The sequence below is a fragment of the Aquarana catesbeiana genome, linkage group LG06 (genome assembly GCF_042186555.1).
Source record: "Aquarana catesbeiana isolate 2022-GZ linkage group LG06, ASM4218655v1, whole genome shotgun sequence".
Classification (NCBI taxonomy): Eukaryota; Metazoa; Chordata; class Amphibia; order Anura; family Ranidae; genus Aquarana; species Aquarana catesbeiana.
Genome location: NC_133329.1, coordinates 7,157,675 through 7,170,049, shown reverse-complemented (window position 1 = coordinate 7,170,049; position 12,375 = coordinate 7,157,675). Strand labels below are relative to the sequence as shown.

At 43.5% G+C, this 12,375-nt stretch overlaps 1 protein-coding gene across 1 annotated transcript; it reads right to left on the bottom strand.

Annotated features, from left to right (window-relative positions):
* Positions 1 to 813: 813 nt before the first annotated feature.
* On the bottom strand, positions 814 to 1,746 carry LOC141147447 (olfactory receptor 5B12-like). Its single transcript, XM_073634683.1, has one exon. The coding sequence runs from the start codon at positions 1,744 to 1,746 to the stop codon at positions 814 to 816; it is 933 nt and encodes a 310-aa protein (XP_073490784.1).
* Between the last annotated feature and the right edge of the window lie 10,629 nt (positions 1,747 to 12,375).

The window sequence follows — 12,375 nt, the reverse complement described above, 5'->3', positions numbered from 1 at the left end:
AGAGGCATATCTACCCTGTTTCCCCGAAAATAAGACCTAGCGTGATTGTCGGTGATGGCTGCAATATAAGCCCTACCCCCCAAATAAGCCCTACCCTGTTTCCCCGAAAATAAGCCCTACCCTAAAAATAAGACCTACAAGGACTTTAACTAGGGCTTATATGGGGGGGTAGGGCTTATATTGCAGCCATCACCGACAATCACGCTAGGTCTTATTTTCGGGGAAACAGGGTAAGTATGCAGGCATCCGGGGTAAAGCTGTCCACATAGACCGTCCTCCGCACCGCCAACTCTCACCGTTGTCAGTCTGCAATCGTGACAGGGAAGACTACCCTGCAGTAGAGCGATCTGAAAGCGAGGCTTGAATCGCTCATAGAGCGCAGAGTGGAAGGAATGATGTCCATGGCGGTGCGGAGGATGGTCTATGTGGACAGCTTTACCCCGGATGACTGTATACTTAGATGTGACTGTTTTAATCATCAACCATGTGACTTGCTAAATTTTGTACCTTCATTAAATGTAACCATATTGCTACACTTAGAGGCGCCTCTCTTCTCTTTTATACTCAGTTGTGACATGACGCTACTCGTATATCAAGACATCGCTTGTATATCAAGTCAAAATTTATTTTACAATTTTGCTTGTCTTGCAAAACGCTCTCAAACCAAGTTACTCTCAAACCGAGGTTTTACTGTACAATTATCAATATCTATTACACAGGATTATTCAAACAACCCCAGATGTGATGCACTACACCAAGGTGGGTATATGAACCTGAATAACTCTGAGAAGATAAGAGAAGATAGCTCCTCTTCTATATTGCATTGGAGAAGATCTTCTTCACAAAATCTCTGAATGCTTTTCTTAGATCCTGGTTCCTCAGACTGTAAATCAGAGGATTGAGGAGAGGAACGATCGCCGTGTAAAAAACGGACACCACTTTGTCACCAGGAAAATGTTTAGAACTTGGCTGAAAATAATTAAACATAATGGAGCCATAAAATATAAACACCACAGTCAAGTGAGAGGAACACGTAGAGAAAACTTTACTTCTCGTACCCTTAATCTGCATTTTTAGGACAGTTTGGAATATATAAATATATGACAGGGAGGTCAGTACCAGAGACCCACCTCCAACGAATCCACCCAAGAGAAGGACGAGCAGATAGTTGATGTAGATGTCACTGCAGGAAATCTGAAGCAACTGAGGAAGGTCACAGAAGAAGCTTTTTATAATATCTGATCCACAAAATGTTAATTTTAATGCACACAGTGTATGAACTAAAGCAGTGGTAAGACTGAGACACCCAGCAATGGACGACAACTGCACACACACCTTCCAACTCATGATCTGTGTGTAATGCAATGGCTGACAAATGGCGGTATATCGATCATAGGACATGACAGCCAACAGAGAAACCTCAGAGCTGGCAAATAACATAAAGAAGAAGACTTGGGTTATACAAGCTGTTATGGTCATTTTTCTCACCTTGGTGTGGAGGTCAAATAACAATCGTGGGATGGTGACTGAGGAACTACAGAGGTCTATACTGGCCAGGTTTCCAAGGAAGAAATACATAGGAACGTGGAGGTGAGAGTCGGTGACTATGAGGACAATGATCAGCAAATTCCAGATTAATGTCAGAAGGTAGATGAGAAGGAAGAAGAGAAATAGAGGAAGCTGGAGAGCTGGAAGGTCAGATAGTCCGGAGAGGAAGAATCCATTCAAAACCGTTTGATTCCCCATTGCAATATTTTACTAATGTATATTTATATTATTAATATTCAAGACAATGTGCCTAAAAATATATAAAATTAAATATTTTGATAATAATAATAATAATAATTTGTTGCAGCTTACAGAAGATCTTGATATACAGTGAGGACGGAAAGTATTCAGACCCCCTTACATTTTTCACTCTTTGTTATATTGCAGCCATTTGCTAAAATCATTTAAGTTCATTTTTTCTCCTCATTAATGTACACACAGCACCCCATATTGTACACACAACACCCCATATTGTACACACAGCCCCCCATATTGTACACACAGCCCCCCATATTGTACACACAGCACCCCATATTGTACACACAGCGCCCCATATTGTACACACAGCACCCCATATTGTACATACAGCCCCCCATATTGTACACACAGCCCCCCATATTGTACACACAGCACCCCATATTGTACACACAGCCCCCCATATTGTACACACAGCACCCCATATTGTACACACAGCACCCCATATTGTACACACCGCATCCCATATTGTACACACAGCCCCCCATATTGTACACACAACACCCCATATTGTACACACAGCCCCCCATATTGTACACACAGCCCCCTATATTGTACACACAGCCCCCCATATTGTACACACAGCACCCCATATTGTACACACAGCCCCCCATATTGTACACACAGTACCCCATATTGACAGAAAAACACAGAATTGTTGACATTTTTGCAGATTTATTAAAAAAGAAAAACTGAAATATCACATGGTCCTAAGTATTCAGACCCTTTGCTGTGACACTCATATATTTAACTCAGGTGCTGTCCATTTCTTCTGATCATCCTTGAGATGGTTCTTCATTTGAGTCCAGCTGTGTTTGATTATACTGATTGGACTTGATTAGGAAAGCCACACACCTGTCTATATAAGACCTTACAGCTCACAGTGCATGTCAGATAATTGAGAATTCTGAGGTCAAAGGAACTGCCTGAAGAGCTCACAGACAGAATTGTGGCAAGGCACAGATCTGGTCAAGGTTATAAAAACATTTCTGCTGCACTTAAGGTTCCTAAGAACACAGTGGCCTCCATAATCCTCAAATGGAAGACGTTTGGGACGATCAGAACTCTTTCTAGAGCTGTCCGTCCGGCCAAACTGAGCTATCAGGGGAGAAGAGCCTTGGTGAGAGAGGTAAAGAAGAACCCAAAGATCACTGTGGCTGAGCTCCAGAGATGCAGTCGAGAGATGGGAGAAAGTTGTAGAAAGTCAACCATCACTGCAGCCCTCCACCAGTCAGGGCTTTATGGCAGAGTGGCCCAACGGAAGCCTCTCAGTGCAAGACACATGAAAGACCGCATGGAGTTTGCTAAAAAACACCTGAAGGACTCCAAGATGGTGAGAAATAAGATTCTCTGGTCTGATGAGATCAAGATAGAACTTTTTGGCCTTAATTCTAAGTGGTATGTGTGGAGAAAACCAGACACTGCTCATCACCTGTCCGATACAGTCCCAACAGTGAAGCATGGTGGTGGCAGCATCATGCTGTGGGGGTGTTTTTCAGCTGTAGGGACAGGACGACTGGTTGCATTTGAGGGAAATGCGGCCAAAGTCCAGGGATATCCTGGATGAAAACCTTCTCCAGAGTGCTCAGAACCTCAGACTGGGCCAAAGGTTTACCTTTCAACAAGACAATGACCCTAAGCACACAGCTAAAATAACGAAGGAGTGGCTTCACAACAACTCCGTGACTGTTCTTGAATGGCCCAGCCAGAGCCCTGACTTAAACCCAATTGAGCATCTCTGGAGAGACCTAAAAATGGCTGCCCACCAACGTTTACCATCCAACCTGACAGAACTGGAGAGGATCTGCAAGGAGGAATGGCAGAGGATCCCCAAATCCAGGTGTGAAAAACTTGTTGTATCTTTCCCAAAAAGACTCATGGCTGTATTAGATCAAAAGGGGCTTCTACTAAATACTGAGCAAAGGGTCTGAATACTTAGGACCATGTGATATTTCAGTTTTTCTTTTTTAATAAATCTGCAAAAAAGTTGCAAATTCTGTGTTTTTCTGTCAATATGGGGTGCTGTGTGTACATTAATGAGGAAAAAATGAACTTAAATGATTCTAGCAAATGGCTGCAATATAACAAAGAGTGAAAAATTTAAGGGGGTCTGAATACTTTCTGTCCGAACTGTAGAACAGGCTTTCTCAACCTTTTAACCCTAGAAGGAACCCCAAAAATGATTTTCAGGTTTCGGGGAACCCTTACTAAAACCAATTCATCAGGGGTCAATAGGAACAATGTAGACAATAATCAGTGTAGCGCTGGACACAAATAATAAATAGTAATGAGAAAATATTGACTACAAAATATGTTATACATAATCCCTAGTATTACTAGATCCCCAATGGATGAGATATCATCAGTGAAAAAAATATATATATCAAAACGAACAGTGTGGCATTAAACTGGTGATGCAATGCACATATATAATATAAACACATGTGAATTATTCACCTAGAACTTATATCATCATAAAATAAAAGGTGAAAATCATATAAGTGATAATCCTTATTAATGTGAGTCCATACCCTGAAGGGTGTATACAAGAAAAAAGGTGTAAAATAAAAAATGTGAAATAAAAAGTTCATAAGTGTCTCAAATAAAAAAATGAATCCAAAGAAATCAAGAAAAGGCTTTCTGTGTTACATAGTTAGTAAGGTTGAATAAAGACACCAGTCCATCCAGTTCAACCTGAGTGAGTGTGTGTCTACAACCCTGACCCTTGTTCCTAACCCTGTACATCGCACACTCACATCAGTCCCTACCCTCAATCAAAGGTCCCCATTCATATACTAGGGCCAATTTTGGACAGAAGCCAATTAACCTACCAGCATGTCTTTGGAGTGTGGGAGGAAACCGGAGTACCCGGAGGAAACCCACGCAGGCACAGGGAGAACATGCAAACTCCAGGCAGGTAGTGTCGTGGTTGGGATTCGAACCAGCGACCCTACTTATTGCAGGGTTCAGGATTGCTTGATCCACCTTTAGTGCAGCCCACCACCAGATGGTAAAATTAGAGGCTTACCAGAAAGCATGCGACCCCCCCTTACTCAGGGGGGTCAATACAGGCTTAGTAGTGGAAAATATCCGAGGATGATAAGTTCTCTCCCGCTCTCCTCGCCAGACAAGTAGTCCGCAGCAACGGGGACTCCAGTATGGAAGAAAAGCTCCCAGGGATTCCTTCAGTGCTCCTTCCCAGAAGGGCCATGTACAAATAAGCCACAGATCCCAAAAGAAAAACAAAAAGGGACTCCAATAGTGCAGATTGACTAAAGAAGGGCTCAATTTATTAAACTAAAGCATAACAAAAGCACTTACAGCAAAGTGACAGTAAAAAAGCTCCTTAGCTGTTTAAAATCGGTTCGTGCATGCGCGATGCGTGTCGGCGTTGTGACCCTACGCCCGTTTCGTCACAACTGACGCCATCAGCCCGACCCCTGATGACGTCAGTTGTGACATATATATATATATATATGTGATATATATGTGATATATATATTTTTTTCACTGATGATATCTCACCCATTGGGGATCTAGTAATACTAGGGATTATGTATAACACATTTTGTAGTGAATATTTTCTCATTGCTATTTATTATTTGTGTCCAGCGCTACACTGATTATTGTCTACATTGTTTTTGCCTTATATCGAGGTTTTAGTGTTTAGCAGCAGGACTTCTCATCACAATTGTGCCATTAATAATTCACCTATTTTATGTTTTCACTATTTATGCACTTAGCGCAGTTCTTTGCTTATTTTTAGTCAATAGGAACAATGCCCCTGATACTGGTGGCCAATAGGAAGAATGTCCCTCTTAAAGTAGTGCTCAGATTGCCACCCTTAAAGACAGCTAAAAAGATATTTGGTGTCATGCCGCTGGCTTTGGTAAGTGATGCTGAACCTTGAACTCTGTGGGCATCATCAAAAAGGTGGTTCATCAGCCACAGCTCAAGGAACCCCTAGCAACCTCTGGAGGAACCCCAGGGTTCCACTGAACCCTGGTTGAGAATGGCTGATATAGAATCTCAAATATTAGGATTCTTTATTTGATAATCTACATTCAAATTCAATGCAGAAAACGATGGTTAAAATGTATCAACAAAAATCTGCCATACTGGATAAAGAAAAATGAAAGTCATACTGTATGCATTGTATGGAAAAAAAAAAGGGAAAAACAAACGCGCTGTCTTAAACTAACAAAAAATGGCTGCCAGCACAACAAAGGATCAATCTGTATGTGGGTGAGCAAAATCTATTTGGTCTAGTGCGGCGCTAAAATGATAATAATAAAAGAAAACTCCCGCTACACACTATGCTGATAGCAAAGAGTCACTTAAAGTGGTTGTATACCCGCGTTTTTTGTTTTTTTTTTCTATACCTGCAAGGGAAAAGGCATAATGAGCTAGTATGCACCGCATACTAGCTCATTATGAGACACTTACCTTAGAATGAGGCGCCGGCATCTCATCCTGTCCACGCCGATGGAGCTGACATCTCCCCTCGGCGTGTCTTCCGGGTATCGCGGCTCCGGCGCTGTGAGTGGCCGGAGCCGCGATGACGTCACTCCCACGCGTGCACGCGGGAGACTTCAGTCTGGCAAGCTCCGGAGTTTGCCGAGCTGCCAGCCGAGAATCCCCTGTGCGCATGCGCCGCTGCATTTAGCGGCTCATGTAGAAGCCCATGCTCCTCAAGCTTTCCACCCCATTTCTTTTCTGAGTGAGGTAATGAAGTTACTGACCAAGATCCTATGTTCACGCATTAATAAATACCTTTGTTCTTTGATCCACAGAGACCAGGTAGGCTTTGTGCCCGGTCCCCAGGCTGGGGACAATGTTCGGAAGGTAGTTCACCTAATTTCTCTGCTGCACCATTGCAAAACCCCAGGGTTTCTTCTTTCGCCAAACATGTACAAAGCTTTTGATTCCTTCTCGTGGGACTATTTATGCTCTGTGCTCCAACGTTGGGGCTTTGGAGACTCAGTTCTCACCTGGCTGACCGCTCTCTACTCTTCCCTTCCTCCGCCGTCCACTATGTGGGCTGCTTATCACCCCCATCTCCAGAGGAACACGGCAGGGTTGTCCCCTGTCTCCTGTTCTCTTTATCCTTGCCCTTGAACCCCTGGCCATGGCTCTTAGAGCTGACCCAAACATTAATGTAATTCCATACGCAGGCAAATGTTACTAGGTAAATATGTTCACGGATGATGTTCTTTTGACCCTTACTAACCCAATTATCTCCCTACCCAATCTACAATCCCTCCTGACCCGGGCTCCATATTAACCCCCTTAAAACTATGGAACTGAACATTTCCCTCCCAAGCTCCCTGGTCGCACACCTCCAATCCTCTTTCCCATACCTCTGGTCCAGCTCTACTTTAGTATATTTGGGTATTAATTTGACCCCATCTTACTCCTCCCTGTTTTCTGAAAACTATTATCCCCTGTTACGTACCATCATGGCGCTCATGACATCCTGGAGGTTCCCCACCTTGTCCTGGATTGGCCGTATCTATGCCGTCAAGATGACGGTCCTCCCGAAGATTTTATACTTTTTCCGGACTCTACCAGTCCAGATCCCTGCATTTTTCTTATGTCTCCTCCAGAAAAAGCTTCTTTCCATTATCTGGGCCAACAAGCGTCCAAGGGTTTCCCACTTTACCTTTTATGCTCACAGACTGAGAGGTAGGCTTGGAGTCCCGACCATCGCCAAGTATTATCAAGCTGCACAAATCTCCCAGCTTACAATGCTCCAGGCTACCTCTGATATTCCATTCTGGGTACTCCTGGAGATCCCCAATTGTGGACTGGTCCCCATCTCTGCTCCCTTATGGCTCACTCCTAAAAGGCGTCTCCCCTCACTCAGCCCTTTGATGGCCCATAGCTTAAAACTCTGGGACACGGTTCAGTACTCCAGTGGGCTCCTGTCCCCATCCCTCCTGCTTCTCCCCCTCCTAAATAACCACCTGTTTCCCCCTGGCCTAGAACAACCTCATGTTTTTTCCTGGTGGCCAGCCCATGGATTCTCACAGGTCCGACATTTTCTTGGGACTCGCACCTTCCCCTCTTAGGCTTCAATCCGGGAGGCTCGTGAAGCTCCCTTAGTGGAATCTTTCAGGTATCTTCAATTAGGACACTAGATCTCCTCTCTCAGATGCAATGATACTTTTCCCTACCAGAAAACGGCCTTTGAACAAACGTGCCAACACTCTCCAGGATCTCCAGGTACTATATTTTTGATTTACTCCTCTCTTAACTGATTGGGAGCGAGACTTATCCCACATCGATCCAGCGGATTGAAACAAAGCCTGGTCAAATACTGCAAAATGCTCCTTTAACACGGCTACCCTAGAGGCAGCCTATAAGGTAATCCTCCGTTGGTATTGGGTTCCATCCCGTATCGCCAAATCAAACCCATCCTGCAGCGATAGATGTTTCAGGGGCTGTGGTCAGCGTGGAGATGAACTTCATATCTGGTGGTCCTGCCCCCGTCTGGTGGGATTCTGGTCAAAGGTTTTCAGTCTTCTGTCAACTCTCCTCCATATTCCTCCCCGCAAGAATGCTAAATTGGCCTTACTCCACTGCCTGATCCTGGGCCTCTTCTCCTATCAGCAGAAGTTGGCCACCTATTTGTTTATCGCTGCAAAGCGTACAATAGCAAGGGCCTGGAAGAAGCCAGCTGTCTTGTTTGAGGAGGTGAAGAGCATCCTAACGACTCTCATGATTAATGAGAAAATGTCTAGTATTCTTCATGACTCGCACGCTAAGTTCCTCAAGTTTTGGGGCCCGTGGTGGTCCTACGCTCTTCCCACTTTGCATCTGACCAGCCTAGGCCTCGCTAACTGACCTCCTCTACCCTCCCGACCTGGGGGTACCCTTTTCCTTTCCCTACCCAATCCTCTTGCTCCGCATCCCCTTTCTTTCTCTGTCTTTCCTTCTCCTCTCTTCTGTCCCCCCTTCACCACCTAGCTCCCTCCCCCCCTTTTTAATTTTTCTCTCTTTCTCTCTCTTATTTGTCTTTCCCATTTCCCATTGTTTTTTTTGTGTTTTCTCATTTTTGCTCTTTGTTTGTATGACCCCGATTTTAGTTTTGTTTTCCAAATTTTGGTGAACTACTCCACGTCTTAACCTCTGAGCAATTAAGCTCAGTTACCCTATATTGACCCCTGGCCTCGGCTGGAGGACCGTTGATGTTTGACAATTCCCACTATCAAATATGCTTCTGATGCGCACTATTCAGCTGTACCATGTCATGCTTATTGTTTATATCCCCTGCGTGGGATTATTACAGTTGTTCTCATTTCTCAAAAATTTCAACAAAAAGATTGTACCAGAAAAAAGACACAAGTCCAACCTATGTGTGTGATTATATGTCAGTATTACATTGTATATCCCTGTATGTTGTGTTCGTTCAGGTGCTTATTTAATAGTTTTTTTAAACTATCAATGCCCCCCGCTGAGACCATCACCTGTGGAAGGGAATTCCACATCCTTGCCGCTCTTATGCCCCGTACACACAGTCGGACTTTGTTCGGACATTCCGACAACAAAATCCTAGGATTTTTTCCGACGGATGTTGGCTCAAACTTGTTTGCATACACACGGTCACACAAAGTTGTCAGAAAATCTGATCATTCTGAATGTGGTGACGTAAAACACGTACGTCAGGACTATAAACGGGGCAGTAGCCAATAGCTTTCACCTCTTTATTTATTCTGAGCATGCGTGGCACTTTGTGCGTCGGATTTGTGTACACACGATCGGAATTTCTGACAACGGATTTTGTTGTCGGAAAATTTTATAGCCTGCTCTCAAACTTTGTGTGTCGGAAAATCCGATGGAAAATGTCCGATGGAGCCCACACACGGTCGGAATTTCCAACAACGCGCTCCGATCGGACATTTTCCATCGGAAAATCTGACCGTGTGTACGGGGCATAACAGTAAAGAATCCTCTATGTAGTTTAAGGTTAAACCTCTTTTCTTCTCATTTTAATGAGTGGCCTTGTGTCTTGTTAAACTTTCTTCCGCAAAAAAGTTGTATCCCTATTGTGGGGTGACCAGTACGGTATTTTTTTTTTTTATTCTTTATTTAAGGAATGCAGTTTATGCAAGTAAGCCAGTATGGTATTTATAAATTGAAATCATATCCCCTCTATTCTCAATTTAAACTTCCTCTTTGGGTTAGCTGATAGCCTCCCATGGCATTCAATAACATCTCTACGCTGACAACACCCACATTTATCTCTCTACCCCTCAGTTCACTCCTTCAGTCTCCTCACACATCACTCATTTACTAACAGACATATCAGCCTGGATGCCACACCACTTCCTCAAACTCAATCCAAAACCAAGCTCATAATATATCCTCCCCCATGTGCCTCTTCCCTGATTTCTCCCTCAAGATCAGTGCCACAACCCTCAACTCACCACCCATGCCATGGTTCTAGGTGTAATCCTGGACTCTGAACTATCCTTTCAGCCCCATGTCCAATCACTGTCCAAAGATTTCCACCTCAACCTCTGCAACATCTCAAAAATATGCCCATTCCTAACCAATGACACCACAAAGCTCCTAATTCACTCCCTGGTCATCTCCCACCTCGACTACTCCAACTCCCTCCTCATTGGATTACCTGTACATAAGCTATCCCCCCTTCTGTCCATCATGAATGCTGCTGCCAGGCTCAGCCACCTTACCAAGCGTTCAGTGTCTGCTACTTCTCTCTGTCAATCCCTCCACTGGCTTCCGCGCACCCAACAAATTTAATTTGAAATACTAACAACAACTTACAAAGCCATCCACAACTCAGCCCCCAGCTACATCACTAGCCTAGTCTCAAAATACCAACCTAATCGTTCTCTTCGTTCCTCCCAAGACCCTCTGCTCTCTAATATGACTATCCCCTACTTTGTTTACTTTTAGACAATCCCTGAAAACCCTTCTCTTTAAAGAAGCCTAATCTACCCCCACCTCGCAACTGTACTTTTATTTTCTCCATCAGTTCATCCCCCACAGCTATTACCTTTTTTATCACTTGACCTTCCCTTCTAGATTGTAAGCTCTAAGGATCAGGGCCCTCTGATTCCTCCTGTATTGCTATGTATTGTAACTGTAATGTCTGCCCTCATGTTGTAAAGCGCTATGCAAATTGTTGGTGCTATGTAAATTCTGCATACCATAATAATAATACATATTCTCTAGGTTGAATATATGTTTATTGAGTTTTAACAAAGATAAAGTAAAATGCGTACATTTCAGAAGTAACAATTAACAACAGTATATCACATATTATTATTATATTATTATAGTATTCAGTCAAACCCAAATTCAAAATGAGGCATATGGATAACATGTGCAAAATACAAGAATTCACATAGTAAGCATAGGCCCTAAGGCCAGCTGCATGCCACATGTGTGATACTGAAAAAATGAAGAAGAAAATGCAAAAAAAAACATCATGATTGAGTCTGATGGGTAAAAGAATTAGCTGAGAAAAGGGGGAGGGGACAAAAAGAAAAGAGATAAAGAAAGAAAGAAAAGAAGAAGCAAGGAAAGGTTGGTCTATGAGTTTGGTCTGTCAAGTTTTGGGTCCAAGCTTGTAGAACCTGAACTATGTGCGTGTAGGGGCAAGCCCATTCGGGGGTGCTCAGACTTTCAGTCATGCCCTACATAAAAAAAAATGATAGAAGCTGTCATGGTCTCATTTGCAGAGGAGAAAATAAAAAAAATTACAAACTAAAACTAAAAAAGGGAGCCCCAGTGCCAGGGGATCTCAAGGCTTCCTTTACCAGAGCTGACTTTTAAACTCTTCGGAGGCCAAAAAGTCCACCCAGCTGTACCATAAAAACTTATTCCAGGAGTCTAATTCCCCTGACTGCATCTCCTCCATCAGCTTGATGTCATTAATTGTGTCCACCACCCGTGCTAAAGGAGCCATTGATTCAGATGTCCAGAATCTGACAATTTTTCTGTGATTTTACGGAACCTCAGAGTAACGCTATGGAAGGGGAAGGGGTGTGAAACTCTGCCTAAATATCATTATACATTTGAAAGATTGCATTCTAAAACTGCAGCATCTGCATGCATTCCCACAAGATATGTAGGTACGTACCTTTTCCATTGTAGCAGCGCCAGCAACCCTCTGGGGCTGAAGAGAACATATGATGTAGGGTGACAGGGTCTCTGTACCATCTGGATATTAGTTTATACTTTTTATCCTGGGCATAGCAGGAGACAGAGACTTTATGCATATAAATAAAAGCTGGGTGCCAGTCCTCAAGAGTAATCTTCATCCCCAGATTCCTACACCACAGTCTGGTAAAAGGTAGGAAGTGAGCCGTGAGCATGCTGTAGTATAGAGCTGTACATGGTAGAGAGTGTGTGGTAAGGAGGGTCTGAGAAGAGACATATGTTTTTGAACTAAGGGGTCTGTTTACTGAACCTGAGGCATGAAGAGTCTTGATAAACATCATTAAATGAGTTTAGTTTAGTGAGAGAACCTCCCTGGAGGAGTGGAAAACAAAGGATCCCATCACAGATTGTGCAAAAGAACTTGGCAAAGGCCAATCC